The sequence below is a fragment of the Hylobates moloch genome, unplaced genomic scaffold (genome assembly GCF_009828535.3).
Source record: "Hylobates moloch isolate HMO894 unplaced genomic scaffold, HMol_V3 SCAFFOLD_22, whole genome shotgun sequence".
Classification (NCBI taxonomy): Eukaryota; Metazoa; Chordata; class Mammalia; order Primates; family Hylobatidae; genus Hylobates; species Hylobates moloch.
In genome coordinates this window covers 8,003,557-8,022,693 of record NW_026652297.1, presented here as the reverse complement: position 1 = coordinate 8,022,693, position 19,137 = coordinate 8,003,557, and the positions used below count along the sequence as shown (strand labels likewise).

General features: G+C 39.2%; 1 protein-coding gene across 1 annotated transcript in view; it reads right to left on the bottom strand.

The window, feature by feature from the left end:
- The window catches only part of ATR (ATR serine/threonine kinase), a 135,425-nt gene that overhangs the window by 112,685 nt on the left and 3,603 nt on the right, over positions 1-19,137 (bottom strand). Inside the window, exons 2-9 of the mRNA XM_032144158.2 lie at positions 11,977-12,068; positions 9,927-10,067; positions 6,034-6,911; positions 5,049-5,227; positions 4,066-4,257; positions 3,058-3,248; positions 2,432-2,584; positions 105-297 (exon numbers count right to left, since the gene is read on the bottom strand). Coding sequence (XP_032000049.1) covers positions 105-297; positions 2,432-2,584; positions 3,058-3,248; positions 4,066-4,257; positions 5,049-5,227; positions 6,034-6,911; positions 9,927-10,067; positions 11,977-12,068 — 2,019 coding nt within the window. The remainder of the gene's footprint in view (positions 1-104; positions 298-2,431; positions 2,585-3,057; positions 3,249-4,065; positions 4,258-5,048; positions 5,228-6,033; positions 6,912-9,926; positions 10,068-11,976; positions 12,069-19,137) is intronic.

The window sequence follows — 19,137 nt, the reverse complement described above, 5'->3', positions numbered from 1 at the left end:
TTTGCTTTACATATTCAACAATAAACATAACCCTGCATATATAGTCAGAGAATTATGATCTTTCCAATAGAGTGATATATTCAAATTAAAATCTTAGTACATACATAAGAATCTTGGGAACTCTGTTACAAGAATTCTGCTGCTGCAATAAGATAAAAAATCCACTAACACAACTAGCCCGGATTACTTCATGGGAGCTCTGCAGGGCCCAGTTGTAAACTGCTGTTCTCCATTCAAGGAATATTCTTCTTGGAAACAGAGTCAGAAGAAACACACATCGTGATTGTGCCTGTGGTGCTGAAAAAATTAAGTCTATTAAACAAGATTTTTACTAATGTTAATTTTATGTATACACATATATATACACATATACATATATATAAGTAAAGTAACATTTGTGTATACATATATATAAAGTCAAGTAACATTTAAAATACATCTAATACCTAATTTAATTAAAAGCTCCTTTTCAGAAAATAAAGCAAGTGCATTGAAAAAGGTCTATACACAACCTTACTAAATAATCAAGGAAATGCAAATTGAAAATCATACATACCAGATAGGAAAAAGAAAAAATTTAAGATAGTTAACTCCATGACATTTTTTATTTTCTAGATAGCAAAAATTTTAAAGTCAGCTAAGTGTCAGTGAGGATGTGGAACTCATACTCTGCTAACAGGAGTGTAAACTGGTATATCTTTGGAGAACAATACAGCAGAATAGAGGTGAAGATGTGCAAACTCTATAACCCAACAATACTACTCCTAGGTAGGTAAAAACGTTAAAATAATGCTTCTCAAACTTTAATAGGGATATGAATCACCTATCTTGTTAAAAGGCAGATTCTGATTCAGTAGGTCTGGGTGGAGCATAAGATTCCCCATTTCTTTCTCTTTTTTTTTTTTTAAATGTGCTCTCTCAGCAGAATCAAAGATGCTCCATTTCTAACAAGTCCCTAAATGGTGGCAATGCTACTGGTCTGTGGCGCATACTTTTCAAACAGCAAGGCCTTAGAATGACTAAAGAATCATTTATAAAAATATTCATTTAAATGTTGCTTGTAATTGTGAAAAGTTGGAAACAACTTGATTGTCCACCAATAGGAGGTCTGATAGTGTCCATCCATGCATTTGGCTACTATTTGGAAGTTTAACTAAAAATTAGAGTTACCCATATCACCATGGATAAGTCTCATAAAGATAGTGTTGACCAACAAAATATAAGCTGTAAGAAGCAAAACAATTTCTTGTATTACTTACAAATAAATACATATATAGTAAAAGTAATAGAACACTCAACAGAACAATCAACACCAAATTCAGAACAGTAGTAATCTCTGGGGAAAAAAATGAGGGGAATGAAATCATAGAGGGACAAAGGGCTTCCATCATATCTCTAATATTTTTATTTCCTTTTTAAAAAAAATTTCATGAAGAGAGATAAGGGTAAAGAGAAACTGACTTCAAAGGGCTTTGATGTTTTTATTTCTTTTTTTTTGGAGACAGAGTCTCACTCTGTTGCCCAGGCTGGAGTGCAGGGTTGCAATCTTGGCTCACTGAAACCTCTGCCTCCTGGGTTCAAGAGATTCTTGTATCTCAGCCTCCCTAGTAGCTGGGACTACAGGCGTGAGCCACCATGCCTGGCTAATCTTTGTATTTTTAGAAGAGATGAGGTTTGCCATGTTGGCCAGGCTGGTCTCAAGCTCCTCACCTCAAGTGATCCGCATGCCTTGGCCTCCCAAAGTGCTGGGATTACAGGCGTGAGCCACCATGCCTGGCCTAATGTTTCTATTTCTTAAACTGAGAAGTTGGTGTAAGAATTTTTGGTATATTGTTCTTCTTTTGAAAATATTTCTCAAATACTTCCTAATTTTATTAAATAAAGATAATGATATGTAAGGATACATTGCAAATGTTTTACAAAAAGAAAGGAAATGGGATATGTGGGGCAGGCTTTTATGTGTTACTTTTACGTATCTAACCCCTTTCTGAACTATTAAAAATGTACCTGCTCTTTTAATTATTGAAAAAAATGTAAGTAAGTCTTAGAAGTCCTATATAGAGATGAGTTAAAACAAACCACACAAGGCCGGGCATGGTGGCTCACGCCTGTAATCCTAGCACTTTAGAAGGCTGGGGCAGGTGGATCACTTGAGGTCAGGAGTTTGAGACCAGCCTGGCCAACATGGTGAAACCCCGCTTCTACTAAAAATACAAAAATTAGCTGGGTGTGGTGGTGCGCACCTGTTATCCTAGCTACTCAGGAGGCTGAGGCAGGAAAATTGCTTGAACCTGAAGATGGAGATTGCAGCGAGCCAAGATTGCACCACTGCACTCCAGCATGGGCGACAGAGTAAGACTATGTCTCAAAAATAAATAAACACATAAATAAATAAAACAAACCATACACACATATTCTTGTGAGCACTTACAATAGCTATCTGAAATCCTACAGCTTAATGTTAGAAGATTAGTGGCAAATGTGGTCAACTTTAAACAGCCATCATCAGAATGCGAATAAATCCATGGAAGTGAGAGCATTCCACATAAATCTTCCAGGATATGATCTTCAAATGAACTGTTTACTACAGAAGCACAAAATAAGTCATTAATTATAACTTTTCCTTAATAATATCTCTTTTACATAAAAATAAAGACATTTGAAACACTATCATAATGATCATTTGATAAGCAGAAATTCTTAACACAGAGATCCATAAACGATGGTCTGAGGTCTGTGAACCCAAAGAAATTAAATGTGACTTTATAAAAACATGTTACCTATGCCTTTTTAAAAGAAGAATCACAGCATTCCTCAAACTCCCAAATCAAAAAACTTTGAAGTTATAAATAATTTCTATTGACTAAAGAATCAAAATATTACACACATAAATTGGCAACTCAGAAATTATTGACAAATTTAATAGAACTGAAATCAGGAAAAAACTTCTGAGTATTCCAAACACTTACGCACTTAGGCTTCAGGCAAAAAAGAAAGCGTATTTCTATACTGATTATCTTTAAAGGTTATTCTGATCTGTTGCTTATTTGTACTCACCTTGCATATAAATCAAAGCATCATAAATTTTCACCACCTTATCAATGGTTGCCTCCAGGTCCGGTTTCTGAACAGATTCTAACAAACTTCTACAGCTCTTAAGCACTTTTGTGTAAAACTCCAATGACATCCAAGTTATTACTACAGAAGGTTTCTTCTTGGATTTATGTTGACAGTCCTTGAAAGTATGGCTGCAGTAAGTACATTTTGTTAAAGACATTGGAATTAAGATGAATTTTGTTATAGTCAAACATAAAATTGTAGTAAAGCCAAAAGAAATTGTATGAAATTTATCTATAACAATTTAAAGTAAATATGCAAATCAAGTAATATGTTATTACTATTTTAAGTTGAATCTATTTATGTCAGCTTAAATCACCCTTAGGATTTGGGAACTAAAATTACTTTGGGAGGCTGAGATGGGAGGATCACTTGAGCCCAGGAATTTGAGACCAGCTGGGCCAATATAGGGAAACCCATCTCTACAAAAAAATTTTTTTTAAATTAGGGTGTGGTGGCACATGCCTATAGTCCCAGCTACTTGGGAGGCTCACTTGAGCCCCAGACAGAGATCAAGGCTGTAGTAAGCCATGATCATGCCACTGTACACCAGCCTGGGAGACAAAGCGAGACCCTGTCTTCAAAAGCCAAACACTGGGTTTTGAGTTGTACACAAATGTGTTCTGGTACTTTCTAATCATGTGTCCCCAAGAAAATCAGTTTTGGCTTCAGACAAAAAAGAGCCTCAGTTTCTCTGAGTGTCAATTTCTAATTTTTAAAATGGGCATAATAGCATTTACCTTACAGGACTATTGTAAATATTAACTAAGATATATACAGTGCTTAGCACCGTACCTAGCATTTGACTCAATAGAAAATAAATTTCTTAACTACTTCAGTGAAAAGTTTGTGTTCTAAGGTCACATGAGTCAAGTGAATAATGAGTAAACAGTAAATCCAAGTTCATTACAGGAAACCCAACCCCAAGAAACAAGAAGTTTGTTTTACCAGTTCATGTTTTGATGAGAACAATGAACAGTACACAGAGCAGTCAGTTGTAAGACAACAGCGATTCCTTCTAACGTCTCAATAACAGGATTCTTTAGGCCACTGTATTCAAGGGAAATCTGAAGGGATTCAGCTTTCTGTTTCAGTGCACTCCATAATATGCTCTTTTGGTTCATGTCCACATGTTTAATTCTATAATTATGAATACAGTAGAGAGATATTCACATGCAATATAAATTTGGTTAAAACATGAAACATATTTAGAATAAAACATACTATGTAATATCAACTATTCAATTTTTTTTTTTTTTTTTTTGAGACAGTCTCACTCTGTCACCCAGGCTGGAGTGCAGTGGCACGATCTCGGCACACTGCAAGCTCCGGCTCCCGGGTTCACGCCATTCTCCTGCCTCAGCCTCCTGAGTAGCTGGGACTACAGGTGCCAACCACCACGCCTGGCTAATTTTTTGTATTTTTAGTAGAGACAGGGTTTCACCGTGTTAGCCAGGATGGTCTCGATCTTCTGACCTTGTGATCTGCCCATCTCGGCCTCCCAAAGTGCTGGGATTACAGGCGTGAGCCACCGCGCCCAGCCTGAAATTTATACTAAGATTTAAAACAATTAAAACAATGTTCAGAAGTAACTGAAATATGGCAACTTAGCCACTTTATAAAAAATAGTTTGTTAACATTTTAAAAATTGCTAATGGATGCACAGTCTCAAAGATTTTTCACATATTAAAAAGTTAAATTAGATAAGCATGTAAAAACATGCAATGTAACTATATTTAACCATGTTAAATATAAATGTTTTATACTACTAACTGTCTACAAGAATTATTAAAATATTTTAAGCACTCCCTTGGCTACATTTAGAAAGATGTTTGTGTATTTAAATCAAAGCACTTAACTAAAGCTGATTTTGAAAAGTGAACAAAGTTTTATTTAATGGCTAAACACAAACTGAATGAAGGTCATCATACTCCTCAGTCTGTTTTGGTGCTCTTTTAGAAGGGTTTAGAGACGAGCTGAGACGACGCCTTTTGGGTGATATTCCATCACTATTACTGCTGAGGTTTTCCTGTTGAGTTTGGCATTGAATCTCCTCAATGATTTCCATACTTTCCATTTTCAAAGCTGCATAAAGTGGGCCCAACAAGTACTGAGAAAATAAAAAATAATTTCCAGAAATATTCCTTAGAAAATATATTTATATTATTCATAGGCAGCAAGAATGTATTAGATGTTAGATGTTTTCTAGTGAAACTACTTTTAGAGTCTCATAAAGCAAAATAAACATCTAAATTGATCTATATTATTTAAGTCTATATATAGACTATGGTTCTATAGTTTTAGAAGGTTTAAACAAATCCTTCTCTCTACATCCTGTTTTTCCTCTTACCAAAATGCTATAAATTTTAATTCCCTTATAAAAAATTTTGTAAGGGAATTACCAACTTTTTTCATGTAACAAATCCAACAAGATTAATAAACTAAAATATTTAATCAAGTTACTGCATCTCTGATGATTTTATTGTATTATCTGACTCCCACAGTCCAAATAGAAAAAAGCGCATAATTTGGCATGATTAATCATTCATAGGTTTTCTAACAGTGATTATAACTTGTCAGACACATAATCTATTTGAGTGATCAAAGCTTCTGCAATTAAATTGAAACTGCCCCCTTTTAATTAATAATGCAACAAATACATTTACACTTCACAGATTCTACTTAGAAACATTCTACTCCATTGGTAGTTCATTACCAACTTAATGAACAAATCCTTCTGAAATCAAAGTAAAAGTCCATAATAATGAGCCAGACTACACTATGAAAATCATTATGTTCCAAATATAAATTACTATTAAAGATATTCTATTTCTTATTATTACATTTTGCACATATGTATACAATTAAATGATGAACAAAATACATACTTAACAAGTAACCTGAAAAATTACTTACCTCTGCATCTACCTGAATTCCAAGCACATCCAAAAGAGCTTTACAAATATTTCTCACATAGGCCTTCCTGACTTGCAAAGCAGATTCATACCCAGCTGGCACAAATTTAAGGAAATACTGCAGTAAATGGCACAAAGCTGCTTTTAGCAAATCAGACTTAAGCCGCATGAGCACACCGTCTTCAAACATGACACAGAGTTTTTCCAGCAGCATATTTAAATAGACAGGTTCAATATTTCTATAAGCTTCTGCTTCAAAGGGAAATAGTGTCTTTATCAGCTTTGATAATGGCTCTTCATAGAGTTTCAATTGGTCAGTATCCATTTCTACAAGGTGTTTTAATAATTCCAAAAATGAGCTGAAAAAAGTGCTAGCTGGTTGTGCTGGTAGTCCTCCAAGCTGAAAAAGTTCTGTTAAAAAGCTAATTGCTAGGGATTTAATTTTTGGACTACCATACTCTAGCAGAACACAACCTATCTGCCAAAGTAAGAGTTCTTGCCTTCTAAAAAACACAATTGCAATAATACGAGTAAGAACCGTTAATAAAGTGACTTCAATAAATTCTAAATTTTGCATACTCATCAACTGCAAAGGAGCTGACTGTAAATATCCCATGTGTTCATCTAATTGACTTAAAAATCGGCTCATGAGCACTGGCCATTCCACAGCATGACCCATCACATTTCTTCTATGGAGGTAAACCAAGTCTTCAAAAAGTTGTAATAATTCTTTTGTGAGTACCCCAAAAATAGCAGGACTCTTGCTTTTAAAAAGAAATAATAATGAACAGATGACTTCACAGATTTTCTTGTGTAACAAATGACAGGAGGGAGTTGCTGCAATCCGCAGAAGTCTTGTTATGATCCAATTACTGAATTCTTTGAAATAAACAAAAAAGATATTAAATAAACAAGTATATCCGAAGTGCTAATTCACTTGCTAAATCCTTGACGATTGACTTTTAAAGAATAAACTTCACTAACAAAAGAGTGTAAAACATTCCCTTCACAATGGAAACATAATAGTTTAGAACACAGGCATACCCAGTTTTATTGCACGTTGCAGATACTGCATTTGTCACAAATTGAAGGTTGTGGTAACTCTGCATCAAGCAAGTATATCAGTGCCATTTTTCCAACAGCATGTGGTCACTTCATGTCTTCGTATCACATTTTGGTAATTCTCACAATATTTCAAACATTTTCGTTATTATCGTATCTGTTATGGTGATCTGTGATCAGTGATGTTTGATATTACTATTGTAATTGTTTGGAGCTGTCATGAACCACACCAATATAAGGTGGCAAACTTAACGGATAAATGTATGTGTTCCAACTGCCCCACCGACCAGAAGTTCCCCATCTCTCTCTCTCTCCTTGTGTCTCCCTATTCCCTGAGACACGGTATTGAAATTAGGTTAATTAATAACCCTTACAATGGCCTCTATGTGTTCAAATGAAAGGAAGAGTCGCACATCTCTCACTTCAAATCAAAAGCTAGAAATGATTAAGCCTACTGAGGAAGGCATGTTGAAAGCCAAGACAAGTTGAAAGCTAGGCCTCTTTCACCAAACAACCAACTTGTTAAAACAAAGAAAAAGTTTTTGGAAGAAATTAAAAGTGCTGCTCCACTGAACACACCATTGATGAGAAAGTGAAACAACCTTATTGCTGGTATGTAGAAAGTTTTCGTAGTCTGAATACAAGATCAAATCGTTAAAAGATGAGGAAATCTCCAGTAGGAAAAAAATGAGATCAAACCAGCCACAACATTCCCTTAAGCCAAAGCCTAATCCAGAGAAAGGCCCTCGACATCAAGGCAAGACCCTCCACCAGCACAAATATTACAACTTGCGGAAGGATCATATAATCGTTAGCATTTTTTAGCAATGAAGTATTTTTAACTAAGGTATATACTTTTTTTAGACATGATGCTATTCCACACTTAATGTACAATGTAAACATAACTTTTATATGCACTGGGAAACGAAAAAATTCATGTGACTTACTTTATTGCAATATTCACTTTATTGTAGTGGTCTGGAACTGAACCCACAATATTTCTGAGGTATGCCTGTAACAACTTTGGAGGCAGACAGACAGGGTCCTAGCTTTCCACTTACTAGTTGTATAAACTTTTCATTTCTCTGAACCTCTGCAATTTCATGTATAAGGAGAATAATGCTATCTATGCTATGGGTTACTGTGAGGACCAAATAAGACAATGCACATGAAATACTCAGCACAGTTCCAAAGTAAAATAAATGTTCAATAAAGGGTAGCTATTGTCATTCCTTCAACTAAAATTTGAGTGGTGACTCTGTCTCAGGTACACAAGAATAATTCAGGCATAGTCCTGTCCTCATGAATCCCACAGTACAGTTTCTTGAGCTTTTTGACTGCAACAAAGAAATAACATTTTATATCACGACCCAGTACATATACATGCATTTCATTTAAATATTTAAAATAAAAGGTTCATTAAATAGTACTTACTCTTATTACATACAATTACTATATTTTTTTTTTCTTCAAACAGGTTCTCACTGTTACCCAGGCTGGAGTGCAGTGGCATGGTTTTAGCTCACTGCAATCTCTGCCTCCCAGGCTAAAGCAATTCGTGTGCCTCAGCCTTCCGAGTAGCTGGTACCGCAGGCATGTGCCACCATGTTCAGCTAATGTTTTTTTGTTTTGTTTTGTTTTGTTTTGGTTTGGTTTGGTTTGGTTTGGTTTGGTTTTGGTAGACAGGGTTTCGCCATGTTGCCTAGGCTGGTCTCGAACTCCCAAGTGCTGGGATTACAGGCGTGAGACACCGTGCCCAGCCTATGATATTTTCTAGTTTATTTCATCTTGTTTTAAATGCTGATAATTGCCTAATTTCATAACCCACTAGTGGGTTATGACCTGTAGTTTAAAAACTACTGTACAAAAGAATATAGACAAACCAAATGATTAGAGCACAGTTTAATAGCCTCTACGATAGATGAAATGCAGAACACTTAGTACTAAGAGAGAATAAAGGAGTAACCAAGCCAGTTCCAAGCAGTTAGAAGTAGTGCTCAGAAAAAAACTTCTTGCAGGACATGCTATCAAAGTTGAGTTAAAGTTCAAACAAAAAATTTTAAAATACTTTATCCATTATACAAAAAAAAGTTTATTTTGCATCTCTTTATGAAGACACCAATGAAGGGACAAAAGTAGTAGGTGCAATAAGGAATAAGCCTAGAGAAAAGCTTCAATATATAGAATAGCGGTCAGCAAACTTTTTTTAAAGGACCAGATAGTATTATTTTTGGCTTGAGTGCACAAGTTGCCTTTGTAGTAGTCACAGACAATAAGTAAAAGAATGAGCATGTCTGTGTTCTAATAAAACTTTGTTTACAAAAACTGAAGCCAGGCACAGTAGCATGTGCCTATAGTCCCAGGTATGCAGGAGGCTGAGGCAGGAGGATCCCTTGAGTCTAGGAGTTCAAGACCAGCCTGGGCAACATAGCGAGACCCTGTCTTATTTAAACAAACAAAAAAAAAGAAACAAAACAAAACACAAAAACTTTGTTCACAAAAACAGGCAGCCACCCTGTGGACTACAGCTTGCCAAGCTCTGATCTAGAAGAAAGAGATTACCAAAAACAGAAAAAAGAAAACTATGCCAAAGTGTTCAATGGCAAATAAACAAATTTGATTATTTCTACTCTAAGTACCTAGTATACAATACTAAAAAGAAAACAATAAGGATATGTGAAGGAAAAATAATCATTACCATTTTGCTCCTTCAATTTATAGCAAAGCTGACCCAAAAAAGTGTAATCCTGTACATGTAATATTTCAGAAGAGCAGTAAAAGGAGGATTTCATAAAACAGATGGCAAGTGAATGCATGAATAACAGCACTTACCAATACAACTGCCTTTGGCCTCATGGCTTCCATTCACATTTACAAACATAAGTGGGGAGGATTTCATGATATGCTGGATGAAATCAAGCAACATCACAGAGGTTGGCTGAGAGTCAGTTTTCTTTACAAGTTCTACAGCAACTAAAACAATAAGATTCATTTTAAAGAGTCATGACAAATTAAACAATGGTCCTTTTGTTAAGAAACCAGACTGTGGGCCAGGCAAGGTGCCTCATGCCTGTAATCCCTGTACTTTGGGAGGCTGAAGTGGGAGGATCACCTGAGCCCAGAAACTCAAGACCAGCCCGGATAAGATGTCAAGATCCCGTCTCTACAAAAAAAAAGTCCTTAAAATTAGCTAGGAGTGGTAGTGTGCCTGTAGTCCCAGCTACTCGGGGGGCTGAGGCTGGACGATTCCCCTGAGCCCAGAAGTTCAAGGCAGTAGTGAGCTATGATCACACTATTGCACTCCAGCCTGGAACAAAGCAAGACTCTGTCTCCTGTTGCCCAGGCTGCATGTATGGTGTGACTTGCCTCACTGCAACTCTGCCTCTGGGGTACAATGATTCTTCTGCCTCACCTCTGGATACTAGCACACCCAGCTAATTTTGTTTTTTTTTTGTTTTTTTTTTGAGACGGAGTCTCGCTCTGTCACCCAGGCTGGAGTGCAGTGGCGCGACCTCGGCTCACTGCAAGCTCTGCCTCCCGGGTTCACGCCATTCTGCTGCCTCAGCCTCTCCGAGTGGCCGGGACTACAGGCGCCCGCCACCACACCCAGCTAATTTTTTTGTATTTTTAGTAGAGATGGGGTTTCACCGTGGTCTCGATCTCCTGACCTCGTGATCCACCTGCTTCGGCCTCCCAAAGTGCTGGGATTACAAGCGTGAGCCACCACGCCTGGCCTAATTTTGGTATTTTTAGTAGAGACAGGGTTTCGTCATGTTGGCCAGGCTGGTCTCAAACTCCTGACCTCAGGTGATCCGCCCACTTCGGCCTCCCAAAGTGTTGGGATTACAGGCGTGAGCCACCGTGCCCAGCCAACACTACAGTCTTATCTAATTTTAAATGTTTAAAAATCACATGCATTCCTCTACCATACATCCATTTGTCAAACATGTACTTCAGGAATAATATGCCAGGCAGTGCTAAAATCTAAGGATTAAAAAAAAGTTCTCACAATCCAGTGGGGAGTCAAACAAACTAATAATACAATATGGTAACTGCACTAATCCAGAATAAGGAGAAACAGGTATCTGGGAGGACACTGTGAAGGAAATGATTCCTAGATGAGGAGTTGGTCAGAGAGGGGAAGGACAAGTAGTGTAAATGGAGGGAATACGAATACGATACAAAAACACATCTTCCAAGTATTCAGTAGTCCTTTGTTATTTTTCAGCAACCCATCATTTTACTGATTGAAAAAGAAAGGCTTAATGGCTAGTCTAAGTCATAAAATCTGTGCCAAATTTGGAATCCAAATTATAAAACCTGAGCCTAATGCCATTTTATATTATCCCTCCCATGTAATTTCAACAGATATGACAAATGTGACACCATCTTGCCAGGTTGGTAATATTTTGTCTATCAGATTGGCACAAACAGGCAATAATTGATTCAATAACTCACATAATCCTATAATCTCCTACAGGCACAGGCATAAACTTACTTAAAGAGTAACTTACTTAAAGAGGTTTTTTTGGGTGGCATTTGCTATTAGTCTACCACCGGCATAAGAGCTAACCAAAATAGGGTCCACGTGATTGGTACTAGCCAAATATTTTTATGTATAATATCCAATATCAAAGAACTCATAGCAAGCAGTAGAAAATCTAGATAACAAATAGGAAGAGAGAATTATTTTAAAAGCCTAATTCAAATTTTGTAACAAGCAATAAGCAATACTGATTAACAAATAACTTGCTTGAAAATGGTAGCTATCATAAATACTCTATATGTAAAACTACATGGAGAAAATGCTACTATAATTTATACATGGAAAAGAAAACAGTCTAATTTATAAAGTTTATATAAGAAATAATTGGTTTCTTACCAACATTTACATCTGTAAGTATTCGGTCAATGAATTGACACAGAATTTGTCTTGGCTTCTGTACAACTGTATTATATTCCTCTGGTGTGGCACTAAAATACAAATTAAAAGCTTTTAATCCTTAAAGTGACTCAGTTTCATTTGCAAAAAAAAATTTCTCTAAAGTAGAACTTATCAAATGTATTGTGTCAATGTTGATATTCACAGTATTCTTCTGTTTAAAAATTGAAAAGAAAATTTGAATATTTTACCAACTTACAAGAAAAAAAGAATATGCTAAGTAATACTAAAGAGATCCAATCAGCAAAGCCTAGATCTGAACTTCTCAATATGGTGGCCACTAGCTACAAGTAACTAGGGGGAACTTGAAATGTGATTAGTACAAATTGAAATGTGCTATTGATGGCAGTGGCAGCCCAGTTGGAGCGGCCACTGCCATGATGCCGGCTGCAATGAGGAAGATGGGGCTGGGGCTGCTCGCTCCATGGAGCTAGGGGGCAGAAGCCCCGCCCCCTTCTGAGTTGCAGGGTCGGGAGCCCAGCCATCCTGAGGGCAGCTGCAGCCGCCCAACCACGGCTGCAAACCCAGGCATCCCTGCTCTCTCCAGGGCCGGGAAGGCCCCCTGCCCTCACAGACTTGGAGGTGCCTGCTCCCCGCTGCCTGGCCTCTCCCCGCTCCTGGCAACACCAATTTCGGAGCAAAGTTGTTGGGGAGCTCAGGTGTTGTCACGACCAGGCCGCGTGTGCATGTGCTCAGGACGGCACTGACACACCAGCCCCCTGCTGCCTCATCCCCCTCTGGACTTTGGGCAGGCCAAGCGGTAGGCTGAGGGCAGCTCAGTATGGGCCTGCAGGCGCCCCTCGGCACGAACACCCTGGGTGTAGTGGGTGGCAGGTTGAAGGCAGCAGGAAGTCGGCTGCTGGGCGGAAAGGGGTGGGTCCCCAGTGAAGACCCACCTTCAAGCCAGGAACAGCTTGAAGCCTGGGAGCCTGGCTGCCAGTTACACGGACCACAGCAAGAACTTAGGGTGCTTTTTCCAGGCCCACCCATGACTGCCTATGGACCAATCAGCATTCACTTCCTCCCTTCTGAAGCACATAAAAACTAAATTTTTGGTGGAACTCTAATACCCTTTTCCACAGTGGCTGTACCATTGTACACTCCCACCTGCAGTGGACAAGGGTTCAAATTTCTCCACATCCTCACCAACACACGTTATTTTCTGGGCGTTTTTTTAAAATTTTCTTTTCCCCTTTTAGCGACAGGGTCTAACTCTGTTGCCCAGGTTACTGTGCAGTGGTGCACCCATAACTCACTTGCAGCCTCAACCTCCCAGCCTCAGGAGATCCTCCCACCTCAGCCTCCTGAGTCGCTGGCACCACAGGTGCATGTCACCACACCCAGCTAATTTTTTGTATTTTTTGTAAAGACGGGGTTTCACCACGTTGCCCAGGCTGGTCTCAATCTCCTGGGCTCAAGCGATCTGCCTGCCTTGACCTCCCCAAGTGCTGGGATTGTAGGCATGAGTCACCATGCCCAACTGTGTTTTTTTGTGGGGGGTTTTTTGTTTTTTTTTTGAGATGGAGTCTTGCTCTGTCACCAGGCTGGAGGGCAGTGGCATGATCTCGGCTCACTGCAACCTCCATCTCCCGGGTTCAAGCAATTCTCCTGCCTCAGCCTCTCAAGTAGCTGGTACTACAGGCATGCACCACCATGCCTAGCTAATTTTTTGTATTTTAGTAGAGAAGGGGTTTTACCATGTTGGCCAGGATGGTCTCAATCTCCTGACCTCGCGATCCGCCCGCCTCAGCCTCCCGAAGTGCTGGGATTACAGGCATGAGCCAACACGCCCGGCCACAACTGTTTTTTTATTAATAGCTATCATAATGGGTGTGAAACAGTATCTTGTGGTTTTGATTTGCATCTCCCTAATGATTAGTAATTGTGAGCATCTTCTCATGTGCTTATTTGTCCATTTGTATATCTTCTTTGGAGAAATGTCTATTCAAGTTCTTTTTCTATTTTTCATCAGGTTATATTTGTTGTTAACCTGTAGAAGTTCTTAATATATTCTAGATATTAAACTCCTTATCAGACATATGATTTGCAAATATTTTCTCCAATTCCATGGGTTGCCTTTTCACTCTATTGATACTGCCCTTTGATAAACAAAGTTTTTAATTTTGATGAATTCCAATTTATCTGTTTATTTTGCTACCTGTGCTTTGTGTCATATCAATCATTGCCAAATCCAATGTCATAATGTTTTCCCTCTATGTTCCCTTATTTTTATTTATTTATTTATTTATTTATTTTTTGAGACTGAGTCTCGCTCTTATTGCCCAGGCTGGAGTGCAATGGCGTGATCTCGGCTCACTGCAACCTCCGCCTCCTGGGTTCAAGCGATTCTCCTACCTCAGCCTCCTGAGTAGCTGCGATTATGAACATGTACCACCACGCCTGGCTAATTTTGTATATTTTTAGTAGAGACAGGGTTTCTCCATGTTGGCCAGGCTGGTCTGGAACTCCTGACCTCAGGTGATCCGCCCGTCTTGGCCTCCCAAAGTGCTGGGATTACAGGTGTGAGCCACCACGCCCGGCCCCCTTTATGTTCACTTCTAAGAGTTTCATAGTTTTAGTTCTTATGTTTAGGTATTTGATCCATTTTGAGTTCACTTTTGTATGTCTTTTGGACTTTTAAAATTTTCTTGTAGAGGTAAACACAGAAGCCAGATTGCAAGGGGCTGAAAACCTAATGAAATGCGAATGCTGAGAATAGCGGGTTCTTTCCAAAGCTTGATCATGAAATGAAGAGAAGTAGAGTTGGTGATAACTAAAGAACTGTATGAGATCAAGAGGGCTTTGTTTTGTTTCTCCCTTATAATGGAAAGACCTGAGCAACCAATTCTTGAGATTTGACTCCTCTTCTTGGAAACAGATATAAGTAAAAAGATAATCCTTGGACAGGAGGGTAACTCTTTCATAAACATAGAAAGAATGGATGGGTACAGATGCAAATAATTTGATAAATTCAAAAGGCAAGTAAAACAAGATCCTCTGCTTCAAAGAACTCAGAATAGTTGCTGGGGAGAGGAGAGGCATGCACTTAAATAATCAAAAGCAGCCGGGCATGGTGGCTCACGCCTGTAATCCCAGCACTTTGGGAGGCTGAGGCAGGCAGATCATGAGGTCAGTAGATCTAAACCATCCCGGCTAACACGGTGAAACCCCATCTCTACTAAAAACACAAAAATTAGCTGGGCGTGTTGGCAGGCGCCTGTAGTCCCAGCTGCTCAGGAGGCTGAGGCAGGAGAATCGCTTGAATCTGGGAGGCGGAGGTTGCAGTGAGCCAAGATCGCGCCACTGCACTCCAGCCTGGGCGACAGAGCGAGACTCAGTCTCAAAAAATAAACAAACAAATAAATAAATAAATAAATAATCAAAAGCAAGTATCATGTACACCCAAAGCAGGGAATGATTAACTCTACCTACAGGATTCACAGAAGGTTGTGTGTGAGTGATTAGCAAAGTCCATCACTTCTGACAAAACAACTTAAGGTGTAGTAAGTAAGACAGTTACTTATAAATAATAGCATATATTTCATATATGTCACAATTTATTTCTATATAGCACTGTAAAATGTTCATATATTTTCCCCACTTATTATCTCAAATAGTGGTAAAAGAAAAAGAGTGAATTTTTTTCTTTTTCTGAGACAGAGTCTCGCTCTGTCGGCCAGGCTGGAGTGCAGTTAGTGGCACGATCTTGGCTCACTGCAACCTTCGCTTCCCGGGCTCAAGCAATTCTCCTGCCTCAGCCTCCCAAGTAGCTGGGATTACAGGCGTGTGCCACCATACCCAGCTAATTTTTGTATTTTTAGTAGAGACGAGGTTTCACCATATTGGCCAGGCTGGCTCGAACTCCTGACCTCAGGTAATCCGCCCGCCTCAGCCTCCCAAAGTGATGAGATTACAGGCGTGAGCCACCGCACCCGGCCTTTTTTTTTTTTCTTTTGAGATGGAGTCTCGATCTGTCGCCCAGGCTGGAGCGCAGTGGTGTGATCTCGGCTCACTGCAACCTCTGCCGCGCAGGTTCAAGTGATTCTCCTGCCTCAGCCTCCTGAGTAGCTGGGACTACAGGTGCGTGCCACCATGCCCGGCTAATTTTTTGTATTTTTAGTAGAGACGGGGTTTCACCATGTTAGCCAGGATGGTTTCAATTTACTGACCTCATGATCCATCCGCCTCGGTCTCCCAAAGTGCTGGGATTACAGGTGTGAGCCACCACGCCTGGCCTGATTTTTTTTTTTTTTTGATTATTCAAACCACAAAGTCCAATCCTAATTGATTACATATAGGATCAATGGCATTTACAGCTAATAAATGCCATAAAAGAACTGATCCTGGTTGGGCATGGTAGCTCATGCCTGTAAATCCCAGTGCTTTGGGAGTCCAAGGTGGGCAGACTACTTGAGCTCAGGAGTTTGAGACCAGCCTGAGCAACATGATGAAACCCTGTCTCTACAAAAGAAACAGAAAAATGAGCAGGTATAGAGGCACACACCTGTAGTCCCCAGCTACTCAAGAGGCTGAGGTGGGAGGATCACTTGAGCCTGGGACGCTACAGTGAGCCGAGATTGTGTCACTCCACTCCAGCCTGGGTGACAAAGCCAGACCCCTGTCTCCAAAAAATAGAAAAAAAAAAAAAAAAAAAAGAACTGGTCCCTGGTCCTGGTACATAGTAGACATTTAAAGAAAAAAAAAAACTGTTCAATGAATAAATGGTTCATAAGAACCTTCCCGAATTTTGTGGTTTCTTCATTCCTAATGTATAGCCTTCTGGACCTATGGAGTATTTACCTATTCCCTGCCACTAGACTATAAGCTCCTACAGGTGGCAGACAGTGCTTTATTTCTCTCTGTATGTCCTAAAGTGCCATTAGACCATAAGCTCTTATAGGAGAGAAAATGCATTTTATTTCTTTTTGCCTCCGATACATCACCTAGAACTTGCTTAACAGAAAAACTTACTGAAATTAACAAATGTTTTTAAGTAACATAAACTCTAGACACAAAGAATCAAAGGGCCAGGCATGGTGGCTCATGCCTGTAATCACAGCACTTTGGGAGGCCGAGACGGACTGATCACTTCAGGTCAGGAGTTCCAGATCAGGCTGCCCAACATGGTGAATCCCTTTCTCTACTAAAAGATACAAAAATTAGCCAGGCGTGGTGGTGGGCGCCTATAATCCTAGTTACTTGGGAGGCTGTGGCACTGAGGCAGGAGAATCGCTGGGACCTGGAGGCGGAGGTTACAGTGAGCCAAGATCGTACCACTGCACTCCAGCCTGGACGACAGAGTAAGACTTCATCTCAAAAAAAAAAAAAAAAAAAAGCAAGTTTGTATATGCTACTAAATAAAGTCCTTAAAAAAAAAAAGAATCAAAGAACAAGTAGTTATATTTGCATATGAAAGCAAAACAACTTAGTGCTATATATCTTATTTAAATCAGCACTGGACAATAGAAATATAATGTAAGCCACAATTTTGTATTTGCTGGTAGCCACATTAAGAAAAGAAACAGGCAAAAAAAAAAATTGATCCTAACAATATATCTGAAATATTAGGTGAATGTGTAATCGATATAAAAATTATTCATGAGATCTTTTACATTCTTTTTTCTGGTACTAAGTCTTTGAAACCCACTGTGTATCTTATATTTACAGCAAATCTCAATTTAGACCAGCTGCATGTGAGGTGGTCAATGGCCACATTTGGCTAGTGGCTACCACAGTATAGGGCATCACAAATTTAGCAAAAAATTCAACATCTGCAATTACAAGGTAACATGAATTGTTTTAGACAAAGTCAGGAGACACTGTGATAAACCACGGTAATTTCACAAGTATCATTTACAAATGTGAACAAAGAGGAACATGGGAAGAGGAGCCAGAATTGTGGGTAGTGGTCAGAGTTTCTTACAAAGTTTCATTTTGTAAAGATTATGTACTCATGTATTATTTGTGTAATTTTTAAAAATCAGTTTTAGAAAAAAAGTAAATTGATTACCATTCATTAGATATACTACCAGAAGAAAGAAACTTGCCAGGCGTGGTGGCTCATGTCTGTAACCCCAGCACTTTGGGAGGCTGAGGTGGGCGGATCACTTGAGCCCAGGAGTTTGAGACCAGCCTGGGCAACATGGTGAAACCCCGTCTACAAAAATACAAAAATTAACCAGGCATGGTGGCGCACACCTGTAATCCCAGCTACTTGGGAGGCTGAGGTAGGACGATCGCTTGACCCCGGGAAGCAGAAGTTGCAGTGAGCCACGTTCACGCTATTGAACTCCAGCCTGAGCAACAGGTGAGCCAGTCTCAAAAAAAAAAAAAAAGAAAAAAGAAAGAAAACTCACAGGAGTGAGCATTTCTTATTTTGTGACTTCTACCCTGGAACTGAGCCAAGAGGGTATAACTTTTCAAAAGCATACTATAAAATTTGAGTATTAAGTATTATATAAAGCTTAAGCACCTCCTCTGAGGTAAGCATCAAATACCAGGATAACCAAGATAGAATGCACCTGCCCTAAAATAATTTGCAGATTAAAGGGCAAACAAGAGGTAATTATGGTTAAGAACTGATAAGCCCAAGAAAGAACACAAAACGGACACTCAGCCCTGAGCAGGGCCCTGTCAGTCATGGCTTCCTTAATGAGGTGATACAAAACTGACTCCCTGAGGGACAAGGCAGGTAAAATAAGGGTAAGAGGGAGGGTAGCCCAAGCACTGGAAACTGTAAGAGGCTCTGTGTGGCTAAAGCCTTTAGAGATGCAGCTGAAGAGGGAAGATAAGGTTAAGTCTCAAAGGACTGGCTAAGGAGTTTGGATTTTACACTGAAGTCAATGTGTAAGCACTGAAGGATTTTAAGGAAGTAAAAATTAAGCAAGCTTTAAAAAACATGAATTCAATTGTTATTTCCCTGTTTAAAAGATTCCAATGGTTTCCCATCACACAATAAAATCTCACTCCTTTTTCTAGCCTCCAAGGTGCTGAAGGATGTGGCCCTTGCCTACCCCTTCCTGTTTAACTCATATCACTCCCCTCTTTGCTCCCTGTGCTCCAGCCTTCTTACTATTCTTTTAAAAGTAGGCTCATTCAGCC